The sequence below is a fragment of the Amia ocellicauda genome, chromosome 5 (genome assembly GCF_036373705.1).
Source record: "Amia ocellicauda isolate fAmiCal2 chromosome 5, fAmiCal2.hap1, whole genome shotgun sequence".
Classification (NCBI taxonomy): Eukaryota; Metazoa; Chordata; class Actinopteri; order Amiiformes; family Amiidae; genus Amia; species Amia ocellicauda.
This window is the reverse complement of record NC_089854.1, coordinates 11,553,864-11,579,690: the sequence shown is the minus strand read 5'-3', so window position 1 is coordinate 11,579,690 and position 25,827 is coordinate 11,553,864. Positions and strand designations below refer to the sequence as shown.

The 25,827-nt window shown below is 44.5% G+C and overlaps 2 protein-coding genes and 1 long non-coding RNA gene across 4 annotated transcripts; 1 reads left to right on the top strand and 2 right to left on the bottom strand.

Annotated features, from left to right (window-relative positions):
* Nucleotides 1-78: 78 nt before the first annotated feature.
* Nucleotides 79-25,827, top strand: LOC136749436 (uncharacterized). 2 transcript variants are annotated; one of them, XR_010816749.1, is made up of 5 exons: nucleotides 79-820; nucleotides 5,599-5,698; nucleotides 6,280-6,384; nucleotides 24,508-24,835; nucleotides 25,431-25,827. It is a non-coding gene; the product is annotated as an uncharacterized LOC136749436 (long non-coding RNA). The 2 variants fall into 2 exon arrangements; XR_010816748.1 differs by lacking the exon at nucleotides 79-820 and having other exon boundaries at nucleotides 5,442-5,698.
* On the bottom strand, nucleotides 1,212-7,949 carry LOC136749434 (cytochrome P450 2B11). The gene is made up of 9 exons (XM_066703734.1): nucleotides 6,619-7,949; nucleotides 6,258-6,420; nucleotides 5,279-5,428; nucleotides 4,928-5,088; nucleotides 4,505-4,681; nucleotides 4,235-4,376; nucleotides 2,751-2,938; nucleotides 2,465-2,606; nucleotides 1,212-2,192 (listed from the first exon to the last, which is right to left on the bottom strand). The coding sequence occupies exons 1-9, from the start codon at nucleotides 6,793-6,795 to the stop codon at nucleotides 2,011-2,013; spliced, it is 1,482 nt and encodes a 493-aa protein (XP_066559831.1). The 5' UTR covers nucleotides 6,796-7,949; the 3' UTR covers nucleotides 1,212-2,010.
* Nucleotides 8,169-24,144, bottom strand: LOC136750481 (cytochrome P450 2B11-like). The gene is made up of 8 exons (XM_066705642.1): nucleotides 23,955-24,144; nucleotides 18,032-18,181; nucleotides 17,715-17,875; nucleotides 17,354-17,530; nucleotides 17,137-17,278; nucleotides 16,788-16,975; nucleotides 11,372-11,513; nucleotides 8,169-9,388 (listed from the first exon to the last, which is right to left on the bottom strand). Exons 1-8 carry the CDS (start codon nucleotides 24,142-24,144, stop codon nucleotides 9,207-9,209), a joined length of 1,332 nt encoding a protein of 443 aa, XP_066561739.1. The 3' UTR covers nucleotides 8,169-9,206.

Below are 25,827 nucleotides of genomic sequence, written 5' to 3'. Positions count from 1 at the left end.
AAGATTATCTTGAGACAGGCTACATTGCAGACGGGAGTCGGCGTGTGACGTCACGGCTGCGCAGACGGAAGTCCGGCCTTTCGCAGAATGAATGCAATCGAGGTTCCGTCCGTGCTGCCCCGGCTTCATGCACTACAGTGTGAGCAGAACATGGGCCCTTTAATCAGTTCACATCAGATTAAGTAGCTTTACGACCCTTTCATAAATTTACATTTGTACAATGTTTTATTCCTGCTCATTGTTGGGACACTTAAATACTAACATACTCAATTTTTTTTTGTACAATATTGTATTTACACTGGTTTACAATCTATATTAAATGTATAATTTGAAAGAAATACACATATAAAACATTTTGTATGTATTATTATGGATTTCCTTGCCAGGTGTGTAACTTACAAATGCACATAATACGTGAAAATTGGGTTTAACATGCATATTATTTTATTGTTGAACTGTCAATTTTTAAAATATTATATTTCTGTTGTACTTCGCCATATGTAGCATGGAGTTCATAAGATGCTCATGCCAGGACTGAGGGCGGCGGCGCGGCTGTCTCTGATTGACACACGTCTCTGTCACATAGCGCGGCTTGATTGTCTTGCAGCCGCGGCTGCTCCAGCGCAGTCCCTCTTGAGAAGCTGCGCAGCTGTGCGCATTTGTGGCCTGTGGATGCGTGACCTGGTGACGTCTTTTGCGCAGACGGCTAACTTGGACAGGTTTGTCGCAGAGTCTGCGCACTTCACCTCCCACACCACCCGACTCCCCTGCCTCCCGACGTACGCATGCGCGGTATGTGCAGACAACAAACGCAGCAACTGTAAGTGGAAAAACATGATTATAAATAATAATAATAAGGGGCAGGAAGGGGGGCAATTGTAAAGCCGTTCAGAGGGCTAAGGGGGACTGTTCTCTTTGTACTCTTTCATATTAATATTAGGAATTGAGGGAGTTGTGGATGTGTTTCTCATGCCTTTTGTATGTATTTTTTGAGTGAGGTTTATTTATCTATCATTTCTGTCCGGTAATAGCTTTGGCTAAATCAATGAAGAACAGACCATGCCTGTGAAGTTAATGTTTTGTTTGTGAACTTCTCTTACATTTTACAGGTTAACAGTGAATAGTTGAAAAGACCTATAAACCAGTGATCCGCAAACTTTTTATATGACGCCCACTAGCGCCCCCTACCGATGCCATTTACAAAGGTTAGACTAGTCATTTTTTTAACAACACTTTTTATTAATGAACTAAAATTCAAATTAAAGTTAACATGCATAAACAAACAGTGCATATTGATTAATCTAAACATGCTGTGTACGACTGAGTAATTATTCCTTTTATTCTTTTTTGAAAAAGTGTCGGTAATTACGAATTGGTGCAGAATCCTTGATGAAAATAGGCCAGTAGGCTATAACGTGCCTAAACAAATACGTTTTTTGGAGGACAGTTTACCAACTGAAGCTATAGACAATGAGGAGGTGCTGCTCCCGACACAGCTGGTGATATATGAAGGTCTTCAAAGCAGCATCCCCGTTTGAGAGCTTTTTATTTTTGTTCATTTGTGAATGCTCACTTGAACAAACATTACTTTTTGTGTGTTATTTTTATTTAAAAATATCAACCATGTATCCATGTTAACCTCCTGCTAGCTGTGGAGGAAAAACTAAACAAAACCACACAGCCTGCAGAGAGGTGAGCTGTGATTGGCTGACTGTGCGTCAATAGAGAGAGTGGGTATTTCTTTTGAGGCGGACATTTTTATTTTTATTTCTCTGAATACTGAAATGTCAAAATTGTCTCAAGCACCCCCCACTTTACGTAACTCTGCTTTAAAAAGTGGTGTGTGATTATAACCTATAAAAAAAGGTTAATTAAGGACCCCAGAGAGAAAGAGAGAGGGGGTGGGACAAGGGAAGGAGCAGGAAGGAGCAGGAAGGAGAAAGAGAACAGTGAGAAAGAGGCAGAGAGAGGGAGTGGCAGAGCGTGATGGGTGGATAGGGGTGGGGCAGGTCAGCGTGGCGTGGCGATGAGCCTGCAGGGGCGGGGCAGGTTGGCGAAGGCACCGGGCTCTGTGTTGATGTCCAGTGAGTCGGGGCCCAGCGGCGCAGACACAGTCAAGCGCTGCAGCACTGACACCAGAAACAGGAACAGCTCCATACGAGCCAGGGACTCCCCCACACATGCGCGCTTACCTGAGAGAGAGAGAGAGAGAGAGAGAGAGAGAGAGAGAGAGAGAGAGAGAGAGAGGGTGGTTAACACACACACACTGCACTCTCCTCTAGCAGATTCATCTTCAGGTCAGGTCTGAACAGCCTCTCACAGGTTAATGAGTAACTAAACCAGGGAAGAGTGCACCATCTCGCAGTGCAGCACTGACTCAATGACTCTCAGACCCACAGAGTGTAGCAGTTTATCGGTAAATAAGTCAGCCAGTGCAGTTGGTCATGAGGTGAGGGGGTATTACCTGCAGAGAAGGGCAGGAAGGCGGGGTTGCTCCTGTAGTTGCCCTGGCTGTCCAGGAAGTGGTCAGGGTTGAAAGAGGGAGGGTCCGCCCAGATCTGCTTGTCCTTCAAAAGAGAGTGGAGCATTGGGAAGATCACTGTGCCCTGAGAGAGAGAGAGAGAGACAGAGAGAGAGAGAGAGAGAGAGTGGGGTTAATATACTGCTCTGAGAGTGAGAGTTAAGGGATAGTGCGAGTGAGGGAGAGAGAGAAGCAGGGAGGAGGGATGTGGAGGAGGAGTGGGCCATACCTGTGGGATGCAGTAGCCCCTGAAGGCAATGTCTTGGGTAGCCATGTGAGGCACACTGAGAGGCACCAGATCCAGCAGCCTCTGAGTCTCGCTCAGCACCGCCTCCGTCAGGGGCAGCTTCCGCCGGTCCTCCATCACAGGGGCACGGTCCCCCCCCACCACACTGTCTATCTCACACTGCACACGCTCTGAGTGGGGGAGGGAGAGTCAGACTCTGTGGGATCAAATTAGCGCTGTAAGTATTGAATTCAAAATAATAAATATTGTAAACGAGAAAAATAAAGTTTTTTAGTAAAAGTGAAATAATGGATGTTTAAATAAAAAATAAAACAATCGAAAGCAAAATTTTTAAAATTGTAAACAAAAATAATTATATCAAATGCTAAAACAAACGAAAGCAAACCATTTTAAAGCGAGAGCAAAACTCTAACTGATTGAGTCCATTTTGCCTACGCTCTCTTCTGGAGTTACTGCTAGAACATTTGCTTTCACTGCTGGTTTCTTTGCTTTCGGTTTTTTATTTTTTCGAATTACGAGTTTTGGCAAAGTTTTTCCATACAGGTGGGGCTAAGAGGTGTAGTTCATGGGTCTCCATTGATACACCAGGTTTGTGTGGGTTTCTTCCTAACCCAATCAGTGAGCAGGGTGGGATGGTCTGCATTGGATTTTAAGTTTTTTGGGTGATTTCTATATGAGATGGTAATCAATTATTACTGTTTTAACTGTGTAATATGTAGAAAGCGATTGTAAAGGGATATGTCTATAACTTTTTTATTAAAAAGATGCCTTGTTTATAATCAAATTCCTAAGCCATGTAGTTGCACCCCACTCAGTCCTATGTGTACAATCACTGATAAAGTAAAAGATTTGGCATACAGTGGTGACATTTCAGAGCCGCTCACCCTGCTCATTGATTGGGTTAGGAAGAACCGCCACACAAATGTACTGGACCAATGGTGACCCATGATCTATGCCTCCCTATAAACACCGCCTTCATGGAAAAACTACCAAATCTATTTGAAAAAATAAAAAAGTGAAAGCAAATAAACCAGCAGCGAAAGCAAATATTCTAGTATCGTAACTAAAACCAGTAACTCCAGGTGAGAGTGTAAGCGAAATGGACTCAATCAATTCAAGATTTGCCCTCACTTTTATTTTTTCCTTTTTATATCAGTCTTTTTTTTTACAATTCTATACATTTTGCTTTTGAATGTTTTCTTTTTGATCTCAACATCCATTATTTCACTGTTACGTTTTCAACTTTATTTTTCTCATTTACGATATTCCAATACTTATGGCGCTAATTTGATCCCATAAGACTCACACAACGAAAGAGATTCACACGCACACATTCACACACACTCACACATGCTGGCATGAACACAATAACACACATGACATGCACGCACACACACTCTGAATTTCATTACAGCAATTCATAGTAAGTGTCCCAGTATTTTTGGGCTGTTAGTAAGTGCCCCTACCCTGTATGTGGGGGTATTTGGCGAGCAGCATGAAGGCGAATGTCAAGGTGGTGCTGGTTGTCTCTGTCCCGGCCAGAAACAGGTTGAGGACGGTGCACTCCAGGTTCTCATAGTGGAACTCTGTGGATGGGTTGTCCTTCTCCTGAGGGAGGGAAGAGAAAGAGGGTGTGAGTGAGGGAGACGAGGGAGAGGAAGAGGAAGAAAGAATCAGTTTCCCAGTGTGTTTCAGTGTGTCTCAGTGTGTCAATGTCTCCCAGTGTGTCTCAGTACCTGGTCCATCTTGAGCAGGTAGCAGTCAATGAAATCCCGGGGGGAGTGTGGGATCAGTGTGTCTCTGTGCTGCTGGATCTGCTCCCCGACGAAGCATTTGATTTCCTGCGCCCCCTGCAGAGCATGCTTGTGTGGCCCAGGCAGCCAGCGCATCACCCCTGGGAAAACATTATACAGCTGGAGAGAGACAGAGGTTGAGAGAGAGAGGAGTATAGGGGGAGAGGGGAATGGAGAGACGGGCAGGGAAAGGGAAGGGTGTAGGGGGTAAGAGAGAGAGAGAGACCGGAGGGGGCAAAGAGAGAGATATTCTAGTAACAGTAACCCTAACTGTTCCTCACCTGCAATTCTCTTCCTCGCTTCCCCTCTCACCTGTCCCCAGGCCCCTCACACCTGTCCCTCCTCACACCTATACCCCCCACTCACCTGTCCCCAGGGCCCACTCAGAACGCGCAGGATGGAGCCAATGAGGCCCAGCAGCCGCAGGAAGCGGGCGTCCTGTTCGTTGAAGCGCTGGCCGAACACCAGCGCACACACCACATTGGACACGGAGCTGCGCAGCAGGAGGGTGGGGTCACAGGGGGCACCTGAGAGGGGCAGAGACATTGAGAGAGTGAGATACTGAGTCACTGAGAGACATTGAGAGACTGAGACACTTAACCTAACGACTAAGAGACACCAGACGACGGAGACTCAGAGCAACAAACACAGATGCAATAAAAGACTGAATCCCCCTGAGAGACGCTGAGACACGAGTCCCCTCCCTCCCACTCTCACAGTGTGTGTTGCTCAGCGCAGTGACCAGATGCCTGCTCTCCTGCACGATCCACTCCTCCATCCTCTTCCTGCCCATCCCAAAGTCCCGCAGGCAGGTCAGCGTGAAGCGACGCAGCTGCTGCCAGCGAGGACCGCTACTGATCGCCATGCCTGTGGAGAGGGGGGAGAGGAGGGGTGGAGCGGGGAGAGATGGGGGGGTGGGAGGGAGAGGTAGACAGACAGATTAATACACATACACACACAGACACAGAGAGAGAGAGAGAGAGAGACTGGGCTGCAGTCTGAGTCTAACACTGTTCAATATTTACATTTTGTACTAGTGGTGTTGCAACCCCCAACTTCACTCTCCATGATTCTGAGATCAAGTTCCTGCTCTTCGCAGATGACCTGGTGCTGTGGTCACCAACTGACATCCTAAAGGTGCGGAGAATAAATCCTCATACTGCCTGCAGGGCTGCTACCCCCTGCTCATACCCATCCAGAAGAGAGCATTACAGTTCTGGATGCACCTGACAATACATCATATAGGCATTCCAATTAAGTACCATGAATTTAATAGAATTCAGAGAGACAGAGAGATAGAGAGCCTGGCTTTCAGTGGTGACTTCGTCAAATGGGAGAGGAGCCCCACAGAAACCCTGCATGTCGAGTTCTGCAGGAATGTACTGAAGCTCCACCCACAACAACGGCTGAGCTGAGCTGGGGCACCTGCCGCTGGGCTGCTCAGTACAGAGGAGAGCCTTGAAATACTGGTTACACAATGAATCACAGCGAACCACAGTCCCTCCAGCACAGCGCCCTGAGGCAGCATGAACGCTTTTATTAACTTTTATTTATTTTTTGTATTTATGCAATTCTCTTGTTATATTTGTAAATGCTTTGGCAACACGTGTCACGTCAATAAAACTCATTTTTAGTTTCCCTCCCTCTCCCCTTCCTTCTGATCCCCCTTTCTCCAACCCCCACCCCCTCCTCTCACCGTATCCCTTTGTCATGTCCAGCAACAGTGGTAGCTGCGCTCGCCCAGCAAAGTCCTCGGCCTGTTCCAGCAGTGCCTCCTTGATCGCCCCTTCCCCAGCCAGCAGCACCGTCCGCTGACCCCCCAGGTAGACCGTCACCACCGGGCCGTACCGTGAGCACAGCTGAGGATAGAGAGAGATGGGTTAATACACACTAACACACATACTCAGACACTGCACACACAGACACACACACTGCATGCAATCTTACACAAACCAGCACACTGCAAGCACATCACACAGGCAAACTCGCACTGCACGTAAACCAACACTACTAAAGCACACACACACACTTAAAACACGTGCACACACCCCACTCACCTGCATGAAGCTCTGAATAATGTTGCTGCGGTCCAGGGACAGGACGTTGCCGAGCAGAGGTAGGGGGGTAGGTCCAGGTGGCAGCGCCTGCCGTTTTCCCCCATCCCCACCTCGGGACAGCAGCATGAGCAGAATCAGAACCACAGCGCACAGAACCAAACTGACGAGGAGGTCCATCACTAACACGCAACTGCACTGCTCTGCTCTCTGTATGTCTCACTCTCAGTGTTTCTCCCTCACGACAACTTCTTAATTGTCTGATCCTCTGATCTCTCAGTCTTTCTTTCTTTCTCTCTTTCTATTTTCTATATGTCTCTGTTGCCAGTACAGTCTGCAAGCCTCACTCTCTCCTTCTCTCTTCTCAGCTCTGGCTCAGAACAGCTCAATTCAAATCTATTGCCAGTAGGTATTCCTGTTTAAATAGCTTACAGTGAGTGTGTGAGAGGTGACTATAGTGTGTTTGGGAATGATGAAGTCATGTGGCCCCTCTTGCTTTTCACCCAAAAACACACACACAACTCCTTCATGAAAATACCTGTAACTTCTTTACTTCTCTCTCTTTTTAAAGAAAAACAATATTGTGATGTTTATTGTGCTAATCAAGTAATTAACAGACCCAATTACTAATCAGCTCAATCAGAGCTCAGCAGGAATTTTAAAACATGTAAACAGACAGAAACACAGACAGACAAACATATACTTTTTCCCAATTGTTTACACATAAAACTGGAACTTAAGGCACAATGACCTAAACCTGTAACTCATTTACCAGAACCACTCACCGAATCTGCAATCTACTGGCACATTTTCTACTTTCCACTCGGATCTTTGTAACACACATTTGGCAAAACACAACACACAATTCTCTACATTTGGCAAACCCTTCACAATTAAAACCTCTTGTGTGTAAATGTAAAACATCATTGTTCAACAAACTAAACTCAATTACCAATTGACCACATTCACTCTTCACATGTTCATGAGACTTCACCTTGCAATCAGACCATTAGAATCCAGAGGGAACAAGTGAGGACTCCTGTGTGTGGAGAACAATGGAAGCAAACTTGGTAGAGTGAGAGGAAGAGGAGGAGGAGCATGAGATGAAGAAAGAGGAGGCAGTAGAACAGGAGTAAGAGGAAGACCAAGACCAACACCAAGAACAAGGAGAGCAATCTTTGAAATCTTTGATGAAATTCAGGCAACTTTGGTTGACCATGGTCTGACCTTGAGAGAGAAATGTCACCATATGCATCGCTATGATGCACAATGGGGTCCTCCACCACCATGCCACCCTGGGGCCAGACCACACTGGTTAAATTCCTGATCAACCTATAGAACAATCTTTTTCAACCACAGAGGAGAGGGCCAGTTGATCCTGAGCACCACATGTATGTTCTCATTTGGGACAACATTGTCCTGAGACATTAACTCCACACACAACCCCTATTCCCCAGTGTCAGCGCTGCCACCCTGTCGAGTGGATACACTCTGTGTGAGGTTAGGTAAGACTGTACACATATACACTACACACAGACAACAAACGCAAGAACTACAAATGGAAAAACTTTATTACTTTTAATTATTATTAATGCACCTGCAAATATTCAATACGACTTGCATAATATTCCAATCACTGACAGTGTTCTAGACACACAACATCAAGGGCAGCAACACATTATAATATAAAATGTATAGTAATAATATATATTAATATCATACTATGGTTGAGTGATGTCATATTACAGTATATATAGTATTACAATATATATAGTATTAAAGTATATATAGTATTACCGGATATGTATAGTGAGTGGATTACAGTCCAGTGCAGTATGGCACAGTTTCTAGATTACATACTGACTTTCACTGATTGTATATACACTGCGTTGTGTCACCAGCCAGGGGGCAGTTGTGAAGCTGCTCAGAGGGCTAAGGGGAGCTGTTCTCTTTGTACTCTTTCCTCTAAATATTAGGAACTTGGGGAGTTGTGGGTGTGTTTCTCATGCCTTATTTGTATTTATTGATCTATCATTTCTGTCAGGTAATAGCTATGGCAACATCAAGGAGCAACAGATCTTGCCTGTAAAGTTCATGTTTTATTTGTGAATGACTTCTCTACAGGCTGCAGCTTGAAATCTGAGCACATTGCACAGGTTTACAGTCAACAGCTGAAAATACCTTTAAACAATGGTGTGTGTGTGTGTGTGTGTGTGTAATTTTAACCAATACAAAAATCAACAGTTAATTAAGGACCCCAAAAAGAGAATGGGGGTGGGGGGGAGGGAGCTAATGCCACATGCTGTTTATTACCTGCCTGATACTGTTGAATAGGGAGGTGGGGGGGAATCTATCCGTATTCCTAACTGCAGATATATTTTGCATTGTTTTATTGTTGTGGTTTCCACTATTTCTGTGGCTGGAATATTTGTTTTAAGCTTTGGCAACACCAGAACATCACGCCAATAAAGTTCATTTGAATTTGAGGGAGAGAGAGAGGGAGTGGCAGGACGTGTTTGGTGTGACCACAGGGGTGTGGCCACATGTCAAAAGAGGCATGTCTGAGAGAGGCTGGGTAGGGGTAGGGCAGATCAGCGTGGCGTGGCGATGAGCATGCAGGGGCGGGGCAGGTTGGCGAAGGAGCCAGGCTCTCTGTTGATGTCCAGCGAGTCGGGGCCCAGCAGCGCAGACACAGTGAAGCGCTGCAGCACTGACACTAGAAACAGGAACAGCTCCATACGAGCCAGGGACTCCCCCACACATGCGCGCTTACCTGAGAGAGAGAGAGAGACAGAGAGGGAGAGAGACAAACCGGATGGTCTACATCTAAACAGAAGAGGGGCTAATGCATTGGGAGAGCGTATGGGCAGAGAAATTGAGAATCATTTAAACTAGGGACCGGGGGGGAAGGGAGCTCTGACAATGGGAGATGTTCCTCTAAGGAAAGAAAACAAAGGGAACCGGCTAGTAGGAAAGTCCTGAAATGTTTGTACCTCAATGCCAGGTGTATAAGGAACAAGATGTTGGACTTAGAAGCCACAGTGCTGGCATGTGACTGTGATGTTGTAGGAGTGACGGAAACATGGCTTACAGAAAAACGATGGGGATGAATACAGGTTAGAAGGATACACACAGTTTTTAGGAGGGACAGGCAAAATCAAAGAGGAGGTGGGGTAGCATTATATGTGAAAAATGACATTGAGGCAGAAGAACTAAAATTAAATCCAAGTAACGGAACAGAATCTTTGTGGGTGAAACTTTTGGACAAGAGATCTGGAGGATTAGTGGTAGGAGTGTGTTACAGACCACCCAACTCAGATATTCAGCAAGATGTTTCATTGTACAATGTAATTAGGACTGCATGTAGCAATGATGTGGCTGTTATAATGGGGGAAATCAATTTCCCAAACATAGACTGGGAAAGCCCGGTTGGGACTACAGTCAATTTGTCAGGGAACCAACCAGGGAGAGTGCATGCATTGACTTGATATTTTCAAATGACCAAGATAGAGTCAGAGGGACACTAGTTAGAGAACCAATGGCAAACTGTGATCACAATATGGTCAGCTTTGAGGCATTCTTTCAAAAAACAAGGACCAAGTCTAAAACAATGGTCTACAATTTCAGAAATGGTATGAGGCGGCACTTACAAGAGGTAGACTGGAGCACATTGGATACAGATTCAGTTGAAAATGGATGGTTTATATTTTAAGAATATTCTACTTTAGGCTGAGGAGAAATTTGTACCAAAACTTAGCAAATTGAGGACCAAAAAACATTGGCCAAAATGGTTTAATAGAGGTATGCAAAGAAATATCAAGAGGAAGAAAATGTTGTATAGCGCATACAAAAAGGCGAGACGAAACAAAATACATAGAATATGTTGAGCTGCAAAGAGATATTAAGAAAGGGATCAGGAAAGCAAAGAGGGAAATAGAAAGAAATATAGCTCTTAGAGCTAAAACTAATGCAAAGAGTTTTTTTCAATATTACAACATCAAGCGGTCAATAAAGGAGGAAGTGAAACAGATAAAGGGCAAAAATTGAAGTATATAAAAAAGGCAAACAGAATGCTGGGGTATATTGTCAAAAGTGTAGAATTGAGAACAAGGGCAGTAATGTTCAGACTGTACAATGCACTAGTTAGAGCTCATCTGGATACTGTGCACAGTTCTGGAATCCACACTTCAAGAAAGATATCGCTGCTCTAGAGGCAGTTCAGAGGAGAGCAACCAGACTTATTCCAGGTCTGAAGGGAAAGTCCTACTGAGAGACTGAGGGAACTGAACCTTTTCACCCTGGAACAGAGGAGACTATGTGGGGACTTGATCCAAGTCTTCAAAATCATGAAAGGCATCGACCACATCAAACCAGAGGAGCTTTTCCAGATCAGCAGGGACACACGCACCCGGGGACACAAATGGAAATTGGGCTTCGAGGCATTCAAGACGGAAAACAGGAGACACGTCTTCACACAGAGAGTCGTCACAATCTGGAACAAACTCCCCAGCAATGTGGTTGAAGCTGAAAATGTTAAAATTAGACTGGATAGGGTCCTTGGATCACTTAGATATTAATGGACACCAAACGAGCACGATGGGTCGAATGGCCTCCTCTCGTTTGTAAACTTTCTTATGTTTTATTTTCTAATACACACACACAGCGCTTTCCTGCATCAGATTCGCCATTGCTATCAGTGTATTAGTAAGTCAGTCAGTGCAGTTGGGCAGGGGGTCATGAGGTGAGGGGGCATTACCTGCAGAGAAGGGCAGGAAGGCAGGGTTGCTCCTATAGTTGCCCTTGCTGTCCAGGAAGTGGTCAGGGTTGAACGAGTGAGGGTCCACCCAGTTCTGCTCATCCTTCAAAAGAGAGTGGAGCATCGGGAATATCACTGTGCCCTGAGAGAGAGAGAGAGAGAGACAGAGAGAGAGAGAGGTTAATATACTGCACTGAGAGTGGGAGGTAAAGGGATAGTGGAAGTGATGCGAGAGAGAGAGTGTCATAAGACAGCCATTACCAAATGGGAAGAGCACTGAAGAGCCGGTATTAAAGTTTTGTATAAACTGTATAATGTTTTATATTAATAATATGTCAGCAGAGCCAATTGTATTAATTGTCAAGCAAGCAAATGTTAGCAAGGCTGTTTTTACGAGTGCTGACCCTGCAGAAGTCACTCCCAGCATTTGCTTCAAGGTTTCTGTGGCTTATCTTAAAGCTGGAGAGGTCACATCATAGTTATTGATTAACAGTTGTTACAGATGACATGGGACCAGACCTCACCCAGTATATCAAAGGAAGCCATCTGGTTTCCACATCCCACACCTTCCCCCAGGAAGACAACCATGAACATTACAAGGGCCAGAGACCTGACCTTGAGGTAACACTTCTTGGAAACATGTGACTGACCCACTGCCCACAGAACCACATGTCATGCTTCCTATAAAAGCAGTTAACTTTTGTGGTTCATAGAGACCCCACTCATGTGGAGAGCTTCCATGTCAGGGCCTTCCAGGCCGGACATGTTAAATAAATACATTATCCTCTGTGCTTGAAGACCTCAATTCTTTACCTGGGTTCAACAAGCATTCTGATCTACCAAACAGTGAAAGCTTGTACCAAAGCTGCCCAATAGAGGCCGTGCTGACAGTGTCTGTGAAAAGTCTCCTGCCAGCTGTAGCCTGCCATTTCTTTTTTCACTACACAGTGAGAGCTGCTTTGAGACAAACCTTATGTTTTTCCTCACTGCTTGAGAAGTGTGCTACCATCTCTTCTGAGTCGGTTTCTCTGCTCTTCGGAGCATTTTATCTTCACTCTTTGGAAATCAATCTGGATTAGGTCTGTGGTTGTAGTCTCACTCTGGAGCTGGTTTTGACTCCTCCATAGGGATCTACCATAGGTATTCCTCCTGTACCTTTCCTTTGCAGATTCAGAGGAGAGACAAGGGTTGCAACTGGCGATGGCTCGGTCACCCGGAGGAGCCCCACTGTGGAACCGCTTGTGATTACCCTCGATTGACCTCCTTGGCGTAAACAACCCCATGTCGATTGTGCGACAGATCGATGTTCAACGTCGACAGAAAACTCCATCGTCAAGTCTCGACCCCAAGTGTTGACACCTCGACGTCGACCTTAACTGACTGATTCAACCTCTACAACATTGTAGTGTTATGTTGGGTGTATTTTGATAAGAGCATTTTAGCTCTGAGCTGAAGCACTAATCTAAAGAAGACCTCTCCCCCCCAAAGTTATCAGATTTCCTTAACTCATCAGCTGTGAACTGGTTTATATCAAAGTGACAGTCTTGGGAGGATGGCACCGAGAATAGGCTAAATAGTTTGGAATCCTGCTGTGAGATGTCTGGAGAAGGGGGCCTGTAGGTAATAAAAACTCTTTGAAATGGACGAGAGCCGAAATCCCGACACAGAGCTACGAACCCGGGCTAACCGGCATTTCCAAAAGATGGCATGGATTGACATCAGTCATAAATCAAGCCCCCCTCCAATAGGACACTGGGGGCTGAAACCGAAATCCGATCTCAAAAACTCAAGAACCAATCATCTATTGATCTGACGTATAAAGGGTAGCGCACGGCATCTCTCTCGCTCTCTCTCACCCGAACCAGTAACCCGCTGCCACAGCTCAACCTACAGCTCTGTTGCCAGAACCGAAACGGAACCAACCAAGTCATTGCCAGCAACAGAAGGGTTAAACTAGGAGAAGGAGATTGAGCCGTACGAAGAATTTTTTAAAGAACTTTATTAAATAAAGAACTTTACAAACTGCGCTGCCCGCCTGTGCCCACCTGATCAGTGGAGTTTTACAGCTGGACAATTGACTAAGTCGACTGCAATACAAAAGTGTTCAGTCATTTAAATTGCTATTTGAGTCTTAAGAAACTTGACCCTTGGAAACTAACAGGGCCCTGCTTTCCTCAAAGACTTTGTCTTCTCAAGTAACTACGGTGGAAATCCTGCTTGCAAAGAAGATTTTGTGCACAACCTTGGAGCCTTCAAACCAGTGGAAAATCTGTTTAGAAAAGACTCTACATTCGCGAAACCCCAACTTCCAGGTGCATCGACTGAGTGGAAGTTCTTGGACAAAGCCGAACCGGACTGCCTTTGTTCCAAACCACACGGACCTCGTGCCGTGTGCTGTTATCTGAGCCCGAAGACAGAGAGGCCTCTCTGCTGCGAAGTTCAGATAAGTTTAACAGTTTGGAGTTTATGATTCATGACATTTGAGAAATCAATTAGAAATGTTATTCTGTGATTCATAACTCTAGAATGTGTAATATCATTTAGTTTTCTTAAATATAAATGTGTGTTGCATTAAACTGTTTTGTTGACAATTTTAGAAATAAAACCTGTCAACGCTGAGAAATATCTTCTCATTCCTGTTTAACTGTTTAGTCTGAAATTGACACACGTTAATAGACATTAGATTATTGGTGGCCCTGCCTATCCTTAATCATTGAATAATAATCAGTTAAGGGAAATTGTGGTAACAAGTAATGATAAGATCTTTCTCGGCACCTAAACGTAATTGAGACTGATATACATATATAACGAGAAGTTACCTGACATAAATACTAACCTGCGTAGTTATTTGTCCGACTAACAATACTAATGAGAGACTCACCTTCGTCTTACTAACTGGTATTGTAGTCAATGTGTTTATAACCTTTTTTGTTTAACGATTTGTGTTATCATATGCGATCCCATGGTCTTTGATTTGGTCACGGAAGTGATTTGTATTTAATTTGTTAATCTAGAGTTGAATTTTAATTAGTTTTTCCCTTTTTGTATGATTAGTGTAGTGCTACATTTAGTCTTTGTTTTTAATAAATTTGACAATTTATATCTTTGGAATCGGTGTCTGCGTCCAATTATTACGGAAATTGAGTTCTACAAGATTCCAGGATTCGTGATAAGGTGATACTATAAATTCACTTCTTTAATTGGAATTTATAAGTGAACCTTATGCTACAACATCGTCGACAGATCGATGTTCCGCATTGACAGGAAGCTCCCCGGTCAACCCTCGACCACAAGTGTCCACACCTCAACCGACCGAGTCGACCTCAACAAAACATCATCGATACATCGATCCTCAACATCGAAGGGACGTCTATTGACGTCGACCCACATCGTCGACTTCAACAATCATCAATGCCCACATCGACAACTGTCTCTCCGTCGACCCTCTGACACTCGACAGTGACGATATCGATGACATCGTTGGCTCCACTGCTGACCTCATCTCCTGCGAAGTACTGGGAGAACTGCCCTTGCCCCAGGATCTCTCGTTTTTCTTGGAAGGGCTCCATGAGGAAGAAATCCAGATGGACCACCATGCCTCCGAAACCGAGAGGGGCATTCCACCACTGTGTGAAGTGCCAGGGGAAGTTGCCCTCTGACGACTGGCACGACCACCGCCGGCCGCTCCTCTTTGGGTTCTGCGAGACGCTGAGCTCCCTGAGAGTCTCCGAGGAAGCTTCAAGCGCCAACTTCTTCCTCTTCCCTCCAGTCCAGAGGCTTCCCCTGAGGCTTCTCTGGCTAGGAGATCACCCTCTCCCTCCCAACCTCTCAAGAGAGATGCTCGCGCTCCCCCAGGAGAAGATCCCCGGTGCATAAGCAACCCCCTAGACGGACCCCGCCCTGTCGGTGGTGGAAACGTTGCAGTACCCTATGTCATATTCCATGGCAACCATACTATGCTTCCTGCAAGATTTGCTAGAGGAAGGCAAGTCCGCATCTGCCCTCAAAGTCTACCTGGTGGCTGTATCAGCGTATCATGACAAAATCGACTTCCTGGGAGCCCCCCTTTCTGGCTACTCAGATCCTGAAGGGAGCCAGACCGCTCAGACCACCATTGAAAGACTCATTTCCTGCTTGGGACTTGGAAATGATTCTAAAAGGACTTAGCGGAGCTCCCTTTGAGCCCATTTCCACAACGGAGCTCTGCTTCCTTTGCTCAAGGTTGCCTTCCTTGTAGTGATAACTTCAGCAAGGAGACCTGGAGAAATTCATGTCTGTGGAGAGAACCTGTCTGATCTTCTCGGGAAGCAATGACAGAGTCACTCTGAAGATGAACCTGGCCTTCCTACCCAAGGTTGTGTTGGCATTTCATTTCAACCAGCCTATTGTCCTGGAGTCATTCCACCCCCTCCACACAAGTCAGATGAGGACCGCAGACTTCACATACTAGTAATACTAGTGTCCAGTCAGGGCGTTGAGGTATTATATGGAGAGGACTGCACACTTTCGTAGCTCTGATCAACTTTTTGTCAGCTATGGGTCTACCACCAGAGAGCGGACTGTTTCCAATCGACTGGCACATTGGGTGGCTGGACACGATCAGGCTCACCTATGTTACTGCTAAAGTTCCCATGCCTGAATGCACTCAACAAGGGGACAGGCCACGTGGTGGGCTCTCTTTCATGGCGTATCACTAGGAGACTTGTATATTGCTGCGACCCGGTCTGGTCAACAGACGTTCACAAGGCTCTACCACCTCAATGTAGCAGACCAAATGCGACCCACACTGGGCACTCAGGTACTACAGGTGGCTTGCCCTCAGGTGCCGAGAGGCTCTGCTGTGCTTTCATAATGGGGTTGGGCTTACTTCAAGCATCAGGACTTGCGACAGCTTCCCATTCGGTAATGGTTTTCTTTTGACTTGAAAGGGAACGGTAGGCTATTATCATAGCCCCGGTTCCCTGAAAAAAGAACACAACCATTACCCTTCAGAGGTTGCTCAACCAGACAGCCTTCATGAGGAAGAAATGGCAGGCTACAGCTGACAGGAAGAGACTTTTCACAGATACCGGGGGTGGGTCTTCCTCCTGCCAGCAGGGCCTCTATTGGGCAACTTCGGTACAAGCTTTCACTGATTGGTAGGTAAGAATGCTCTTCCCATTCAGTAATGGCTGTCTTTCAGGGAACCAGGGATTATGATAATAACCTATCAATTTATTACTACTTATGAGCTATTATTCATGTATATTATTAATGAATATATTTGTATTTATTTATTTGTTTAGTTATTTTAATGATGTATAATTAATCTATGTATTTTTTAATTTCTACTTTATTTTCTATAAATATGCATTCTTGTTGATTGGTATGACAGAGAGGCAGAGATGGAGGGATGTGGAGGAGGAGTGCGCCATACCTGTGGGATGCAGTAGCCCCTGAAGGCGATGTCTTGGGTAGCCATGTGAGGCACACTGAGAGGTACCAAGTCCAGCAGTCTCTGAGTCTCGCTTAGCACCGCCTCCGTCATGGGCAGCTTCCGCCGATCCTCCATCACAGGGGCACGGTCCCCCCCCACCACACTGTCTATCTCACACTGCACACGCTCTGAGGGGGGGCGGGAGAAGGAGAGAGAGCGCGAGAGAGAGACTCACACAAAGAAACGATGCACACACACACACACACGTACACACACACACTCGGATTGTTATTACAGCAATACGTAGTAAGTGTCCCAGTGTTTTTGGGCTGTCAGTAAGTGACCCTACCCTGTATGTGGGGGTATTTGGCGAGCAGCATGAAGGCGAATGTCAAGGTGGTGCTGGTTGTCTCTGTCCCGGCCAGAAACAGGTTGAGGACGGTACACTCCAGGTTCTCATAGTGAAACTCTGTGGATGGGTTGTCCTTCTCCTGGGGGAGAGAAGAGTGAGTAATGAAGATGGTATAAGCAGTGTCCCAGTGTGTCTCAGTGTGTCTCAGCGGTACCTGGTCCATCTTGAGCAGGTAGCAGTCAATGAAATCCCGGGGGGCGTGTGGGATCAGTGTGTCTCTGTGCTGCTGGATCTGCTCCCTGACGAAGCACTTGATTTCTTGCCCTGCCTGCAGAGCATGGTTGTGTGGCCCGGGCAGCCAGCGCATCACACCTGGGAAAACGTTATACAGCTGGAGTGTAGTGTAGGGGGAGTGAGAGAGAGAGAGAGTGGAGGGGACACAAAGTGAAAAACAGAGTAGTAACAGTAACCCTAACTGCTCCTCACCTGCAATTATCTTCCTAGCTCCCCCTCTCCACTGCCCCCAGGCGCCTCACACCTGTACACCCTCTTACCTGTCCCCAAGCCCCTCTCACCTGTCCCCAAGGTCCGCTCACAGTGCGCAGGATGGTACCAAAGAGGCCCAGCAGCCGCAGGAAGCAGGTGTCCTGTTTGTTGAAACGCTGGCCAAACACCAGCGCACACACCACATTGGACACGGAGCTGCGCAGCAGGGTGGCGGGGTCAAATATGGTGCCTGGGGGGACAAAGACACTGAGAGAGTGAGACACTGAGTCACTGAGAGACAGAGATATGAGATGACAGAGACTCAGAGCTACATACACAGATGCACTAAAAGACTGAATCACTCTGAGAGACACTGAGACACGAGTCCCCTCCCTCCCACTCTCACAGTGTGTGTCGCTCAGCGCAGTGACCAGATGCCTGCTCTCCTGCACGATCCACTCCTCCATCCTCTTCCTGCCCATCCCAAAGTCCCGCAAGCAGGTCAGCGTGAAGCGACGCAGCTGCTGCCAACGTGGACCATTACTGATCAGCAGCCCTGTGGAGGGGTAGGGGGAGGGAATAGGAGGGATAGGGAGATGGGGCGGGAGAGGTAGAGAGACAGATTAATATACAAACAGAGAGACAGAAGGATTTACAAGTTGCCAAAACAGAAGGATTTACAAGTTGCCGTACACAGACACAGGACAGTACAGGTGAGAGGCAGCCAACTTGTTGTGTTCCTAGTTTTAACTGCCTTATTTGAAGTTAATCTTGTCTGAAGTTTGCCTTAATTCAAGTGAATTCAGTACAGCTGCTGAGTTGGTGAAAGTAAATAAGTTGAAGGAAAGGTGATTTAGGCAGGATTTCAGTTATGTGAGTTGTGTCAGGTGGAGTTTTGCTACTAGGAGTGTTGAGACCTTAGAGCAGGACAGCGTAGAGAACTGTTGGGTTACAGTAGGTCGTAACTGCAGAAAAGGGCGCATGCAACCCTTAGAGACATCACAAGAGCTAGAAATGCCCAACAGGTTCCAACTGATGGACAGTGATGGCTCCAAGGGTGATAGGAGGGCTGTTGTGCACCAGAGCACCATGATGTACACCCCCCCGGCCCTCCCCCCAAAGAACAGGGATATAGTTATAGTAGGAGACTCGATCCTTAGAGGTGTAGATCACACAGTGTGTTAAGGTGACCTGCATGGTATCTTGCCTGCCTAGTACTCAGGTTGCAGATCTCCCTAAACTAGTAGACGGGCTATTGGCCAAAGCTGGGGGGAATCCACTGGCCATGGTCCATATTGGAACCAATGACATAGGTAACGGAAGCACAGAGGTTCTGCAAGACAAATTTAAAGAGTTAGGAACAAAACTAAAGAGCAGAACCTCTACGGTAGTTTTCTGCGAAATACTTCTGGTACCACCTGCATGGCCAGGGAGACAGGCAGAGATTAGAAAGTTCAACACGTGGTTGAAATCTTGGTGTAGGGAAGAGGGGTTTACATTTATGGAGCATTGGTCTTTCTTCTGGGATAGATGGGACCTGTACAAACCAGACGATCTACATCTAAATAGAAGGGGGGCTAATGCATTGGGAGAGCATATGTGCAGAGTAATTGAGAATCTTTTAAACTAGGGACCAGGGGGCAGGGAGCTCTGACAAGATGTTCCACTAAGGAAAGAAAACCAAGGGAAACTGCTAGTAGGAAAGTTGTGAAATGTTTGTACCTCAATGCAAGGAGTATAAGGAACAAGACCTAGATCCTAGGTTAGACCTAGAAGCCAAGCCACAGAAACATGGCTTACAGAAAATTATGGGGATGAATACAAGTTGAAAGGATACACATAGTTTATGAGGGACAGGAAAAATCGAAGAAGTGGTGGGCTAGCATTATATGTCAGAAATGACATTGAGGCAGAAGAACTCAAATTAGATCCTAGTAAAAAAACAGAATCTCCATGGGTTAAACTTTTGAACAAGAGATCCGGAGGATTAGTGGTAGGAGTGTGTTACAGACCACCCAACTCAGATATTCAGCAAGATGTTTCATTGTACAATGTAATCAGGACTGCATGTAGCAATAATGTGGCTGTTATAATGGGGGAAATCAATTTCCTAAACATAGACTGGGAAAGCCCATTTGGGACTACAGAACCAGAAATAGAAATGGTCGAGATGGTAAATGACTGCTTTCTAACTCAATTTGTCATGGAACCAACCAGACCAATCTTTTCAAATGACCAAGATAGAGTCAGAGGTATGCTAACTAGAGAACCATTGGCAAACTGTGATGACAATATGGTTAGCTTTGAGGCATACTTCAAAAAACAAGGGCCAAGTCTAAAACAATGGTCTACAATTTTATAAAAGCAAACCTTGAAGGTGTGAGGCGGCACTTAGAAGAGGTAGACTGGAGCACGCTGGATACAGAGTCAGTTGAAAATGGATGGTTATATTTTAAGAATATTCTACTTTAGGCTGAGGAGAAATTTGTACCAAAAAACATTGGCCAAAATGGTTTAATAGAAGTATGCAAAAAATATCAAGAGAAAGAAAATGTTGCATAGTGCATACAAAAGGGATAGAGACAAAACAAAATACAAAGAATATATAGAACTGCAAAGAGATGTTAAGAGAGGGATCAGGAAATCAAATAAGGAAATAAAAAGAAACATAGCTCTGGGCTAAAACTAATTCAAAGAGCTTTTTTCAATATTACAACAGCAAGAGGTAAATAAAGGAGAAGTGAAACAGATAAAGGGCAAAAATTGAAGTATCTTGGAAAACTAACAAGATGTGGCAAATGTTCTAAATGAGTATTTCACAGAGGTTTTTACAAAAGAAAAAACAGATGACATGCCACAGGTTGACAACCAGTCCAGTCAAACCCTAAGAGAGATCAGGATAAATGAGGAGGAGGTACTGAAGGGACTAGCAGAATTAAAAACAAACAAATCACCTAGGCCAGATGGTATAGAAATTAGGGAAATTATTTATAAGCCACTAACTCAAATATTCCAAATGACACTTAGAACAGGGGATGTGCCAACTGACTGGAAGACAGCAAATGTCAAACCAATCCACAAGAAAGGGGACAAAACTGAGCCAGTAAATTACAGACCAATCAGTCTCACCTGCATCACCTGTAAAATGGTGGAGAAAATTATTAGACAGAAAATAGAGGAGCATCTTAATGAAAACCATATTCTTGGAGATAGTCAACATGGGTTTAGGCAAGGCAGATCATGTCTTACTAATTTATTCAATTTTTTAAACATGCAACTACAACTGTAGATCTTGTCAGAGACACAGCTTACAGCCAGGCAAGCTAGGCAGCATATGAAAGCATATGATATGATATACTTAGATTTTCAGAAAGCTTTTGATAAGGTTCCACACCAAAGACTGAACCTCTAATCAGGTTGTTAGTGGAGTTCCACAGGGATCAGTATTAGGGCATTTGCTGTTTCTAATCTATATTAATGATTTGGACTCTGGGATAGTTAGCAAACTTGTCAAATTTGCAGATGATACTAAAATAGGTGTCTCAGCAGATACAATCTCGGCAGCACAATCTATTCAGAGGGACTTAGATAATATTAAGTTGTGGGCTGACACCTGGCAGATGAAATTCAATGTGGACGGCAAGGTAATACATAATTACACTATGGGAGGAATAGAACTAGATGAACTAACGCAAGAGAAACACCTAGGAGTCTATGTGGACTCCTCACTTTCTCCATCCAAACAATGTGAAAATCATGAAAGGCATTGACCACATCAAACCAGAGGAGCTTTTCCAGATCAGCAGGGACACACGCACCCGGGGACACAAATGGAAATTGGGCTTCAAGGCATTCAAGACAGAAGACAGGAGTCACTTCTTCAGAAAGAGAGTCTTCACAATCTGAAACAAACTCCCCAGCGATGTGGTTGAAGCTGACAATTTGGGAACATTTAAAAATAGACTGGATAGGATCCTTGGATCACTTAGTTATTAATGGACACCAAACGAGCACAATGGGTCGAATGGCCTCCTCTCGTTTGTAAACTTTCTTATGTTCTTCTCTTATTTTCTGAGAGAGAGAGTGTAATTCACCCACCTCAATCCAGAGGAACAACCCTGAGAGTTAGTGCGTCTCTGCCAAGGCTTGGGCCTGTCCATCTTGAATGGCAGAAGCAGTGGGGACTCTTTAGGTCGCTTCACCTACTGCTCAGCTCTTAGGACTAGTGTTGTCGATCATGATGTCTGACTTGGAGCCCTCCTCTATCAATGCATTCACTGTCAGACCACAACCCCCCCTGTCAGACCACAGCCAAATCACAATCTTCCTAAAGAGAACAGGTCAGCCTAGCAACACACAGACACAGTCCTGCAGGGGCATGTCTAAGGGGTGACCTGGGCCCCCCATGGAATCTGATCAGCCAGAAATTCTGAGTCTGATTGGTCATTAGTCAAGTTGATCAAACCACAAAGGTGGGACCAACTACACTTGTGGAAAAGCTGATCTGTGCCCGTATTCATAAAGCTTCTCCTGGAAACAGAGGAAGAGTTCGGTTGTCGTTTGAGTGAGTGCTGGTACTGGTGTGTGGAGGTAAGCCGGGTAGAATTTCATTTTCCAGTGTTATATTTTAATTGTTGAATTGTGGATTTTAGCTTTTACTTTGGTACTTGTAGGGCGAGCAGTAGAGGAAAAGACTGAAGGTCTTGCCTGAGGTAACACACATTGTTAAAAGGTATATTATTATATTATAATTATAATTATAATTATTATTTATTTATAAGCAGATGCCCTTATCCAGGGTGACTTACAAAAGTGTAGGGAAAACTACGTGTTAATTATTTCTATTGTTTTAGCTTTATTTATAACCTGGTACTGTGACCCTTGTTTTTGCTTGTTATTAAGTAATAACATGAGGATTGTGGAGACTCTTTTTAATTCTTGTTTTTGTTTCCCTTGTAGAGGAAGGAAAGCGCCTCCACTGTAGTTTTATCATGGTTTTGACTGCTTTTATATATTGTTTTACAAATTGCCTTGACTGATTTTATGCACATACTTTAATACTATTAGTAAGAACTTCTCAGGTGACATATTTGTCTGGAGGCAGTTCACCTCCGATCACTGCGAGAAGAATAGAGTCACTGTGGTTTGCTTGTTTGTATTTTAGGCACTATTATTGGAAGTATAAAGTTTCAATGTTAAATGCACGTTTTATGGTTGTGGTGATCTGTTTGGTTTCATTTTGCACAGGTTATTTTATACATATTTTCTTGATATAATTGGACATGGTGGCTCTGTCCTTTTCCCCAGTGCTTGGTGGTGGACTGCCTTCATAGTTAATTGTAACAGATACATTGTTGTATGCATTTGTATTATATGGTATGCATTTATTTGTATCTCCAAGAGCTATCAGAGAAACTTAAGGCACCTGAACCCAGAAAAGCCTGTGGCCCTGACAAACTCAGTAACGAGATGCTCAAATACAGCAGCACTATATTGCAAGAGGCAATCTTTAAATTACTCTACCTGGTGCTGTGTCCAGGCTGCTTCCATGACATCTGGAACCAGGGGCTGATATCCCCAATAAATAAGAGTGGAGACAAATACAACCCCAAGGTTGAAGGTATTTTGCAGTATCATTAACTCGGCATTGCTTGCAGAGTACTGAGATCAAGTTCCTGCTCTATGCAGATGACATGGTGTTGCTATCACCCACGGCACTGTGGCAGAACCTGGCTCTGCTGGAACAGTACTGTACTGGGCCATGGTAGTAAACATGGAAACATCACCCTGAAACTCAGCAGACTGTATTAGGCTGCTACCCGCTGTTCATACCCATCCGGAAGAGAGCATTACAGTTCTGGAAGCACCTACAGTTGAGTGTCCTGGACTCGTTGCAGCACAAAGCACAGCACAAATCAAATTATAAATCAACCCAAAAATTAGAATATGGAACATTCGAATAAAGAGACTAAATCCCAAAACAAACTGGATTGCTATCTGGCAGAGTCTCTCTTCACTGTCAGAGATACGAAGCAGAGGCAGATCCTGACCAAGAACAGGCTCAGTGACCACAGTCTGGCCATAGAAACAGACCGACACAGGCAGACCTGACTGCCTAGAGAGGACAGGCACTGTGGTCACTGTGAGAAGGACCTGCACAGAATACTTTCTGAGCATGGAAATGCACTTTGACCAAATCAGCAGGTCCCTCCTGTGCTTCACACAAATGACTGAGCCTGAAAAAGAGAGAGAGAGAGAGACACAAACTCAGACACTGAACTCATATTGCACACACAAATTCACACACTGCAGGTAAACCAACACACTACCTCTCACCTGCATGAAGCTCTGGATGATGTTGCTGCGGTCCAGGGACAGGACGTTGCCGAGCAGAGGCAGTGGGGTAGGTCCAGGTGGCAGCGTCCGCCCCTTTCCTGGCTCCCCACCTTGGGACAGCAGCATAAGCAGAACCAGAACCAGAACCACAGCACACAGAGCCACACTGACAAGGAGGTCCATCGCCGATACACAACTGCACCAGACTGACTGCACTGCCCTGTGTGTGTCTGACTCTCACTGTCCTGTCCCCCCTCTCTGTCTCTGTCTCCCTTTCTCCCTCACAATTATTTTAATTGCTTTTTTCCCTCTTTCTTTCTATCTTCTGTTGCCGGTACACCCTCTCTTCTGTCTTCTCAGTTCTGTCTCAAAACAGCTCAATTCAAATCTCTTTCCCTAGATGTTTGTAGCTCCCTTATATATATATATATATATATATATATATATATATATATATATGTTTATTGAGGTTCCTGTGAGTGTGTGAGAGGTGACTACAGTGTGTTTGGGAATGTAGTCATGTGACACATTTTGCTTTTCACCCAGAAGCACACACAGAGTCGAAGCATAAGGACAGGCAAGGCAGGCAACTGCCTGGGGCCGACAAGACTCTAGGGGGCCACCAAGGGGCAACCAAGTCGAATCTGCAGCATTGTCAGCAACGTCTAAAGAAAAATCCCTGGATTCCCCGCCCCCTCCTAACTACTGTTGTGCAACGACCTCATCTCTCAAACCTCCCTAAAGGGGCCTCATGATTGTCGTGTGAGTTTGTTTTGAAGCAAACACATGTAACTGCAATGAAGAGGTCCTGTCTCTCCGGTAGCAAAAAAGAAAGAAAAAAAAGAGGACGTATTAAAAAGAAAACATGACAGTGGTAAGAGTGTACCGGACATTTACGTTTAATGTGACAGAAAGCCCTAAAAGTAAATTAACAGTGTAGCCCAATGTTAGATGCTAGCTAAGAAAAGTGACTCCATCATTGGCACTGTACTAGCAACACTAAAGTTAATAAAATATTTGCTAACTTAGCTTAGCTAGATTGGTAGAATATTTTTCTACAAGCAGTTACCCAGATTGTTTTTGGTTGTTGGAGCAAAAGTTATTTTGAAAAGGTGTGTATTGTAAAGTCTCATTTGTATTTAAAAATCTATCTGAAATTTAGGTCTAAACTGAGATTAATACAAATATATGCCTAATGGAGACTACAATGGTTTGTGAAACCAGAATGTGAAAAATATTTTGTAAATGAAATTGTATGATGATAGATATCTATGTATCCCTCATGCAGATTTATTTAAAAACAACTGTTTTCAACTGCTTTATTTTCTGTTAATATTCTGCTAAAATAAAAAACAATCTGTTCATATTCTGCAGAAACATTAGCTATACTTATTTGTTTGATTCATAAGTGGTAAATTGACTACACAAACATGCTATTTTACAGTCAACCCTTTCTTATCTTTCCACAGGAGCATTATTCAAGTTCCTGTCAAGAATAGCAAAAACAGAAGTCCATCCGCCTGTTGATGATGAGGAAGAGGACACAATACAAATTACCTCTACATGCACTACTAGCAGCAGCTAGTTGTTTACTGTCTATTTTTGAAATTTGTTATGCATGTATACTTTTTGAAAAGACCAAGAGCACTAAATGTGTATATAGATGTTATAGTTATTTACAATTATGTTATTCTCCCATTTGTATTATGTCAGGTCTTCTTAGTGTTATTACATTTGCTTTAAGTTTTTTTCAGCTAGTTATTTACAATTATTTTATTGTCCTGTTTTTGTCTGCTATGTTAACATGTTTTAATTTTTTTATTTTAATGTTAACCAATGTGAAAATAAAACTGTACTGTACTCTGA

Bases quoted from the DNA above. Each gene is read 5' to 3' on its own strand.
- LOC136749434 (XM_066703734.1), bottom strand. From the start codon at position 6,795: ATGGACCTCCTCGTCAGTTTGGTTCTGTGCGCTGTGGTTCTGATTCTG. The intron at 6,421-6,618 runs GTGAGTGGGGTG...CTCTATCCTCAG, and splicing joins TTATTCAGAGCTTCATGCAG to CTGTGCTCACGGTACGGCCC. The intron at 4,682-4,927 runs GTGAGTGGGGGG...GTCTCTCTCCAG, and splicing joins TGAGTGGGCCCTGGGGACAG to CTGTATAATGTTTTCCCAGG.
- LOC136750481 (XM_066705642.1), bottom strand. From the start codon at position 24,144: ATGGACCTCCTTGTCAGTGTGGCTCTGTGTGCTGTGGTTCTGGTTCTG. The intron at 17,279-17,353 runs GTACCGCTGAGA...TCTCTCCCCCAG, and splicing joins ACCTGCTCAAGATGGACCAG to GAGAAGGACAACCCATCCAC. The intron at 16,976-17,136 runs GTAGGGTCACTT...GCCCCCCCTCAG, and splicing joins CAAATACCCCCACATACAGG to AGCGTGTGCAGTGTGAGATA.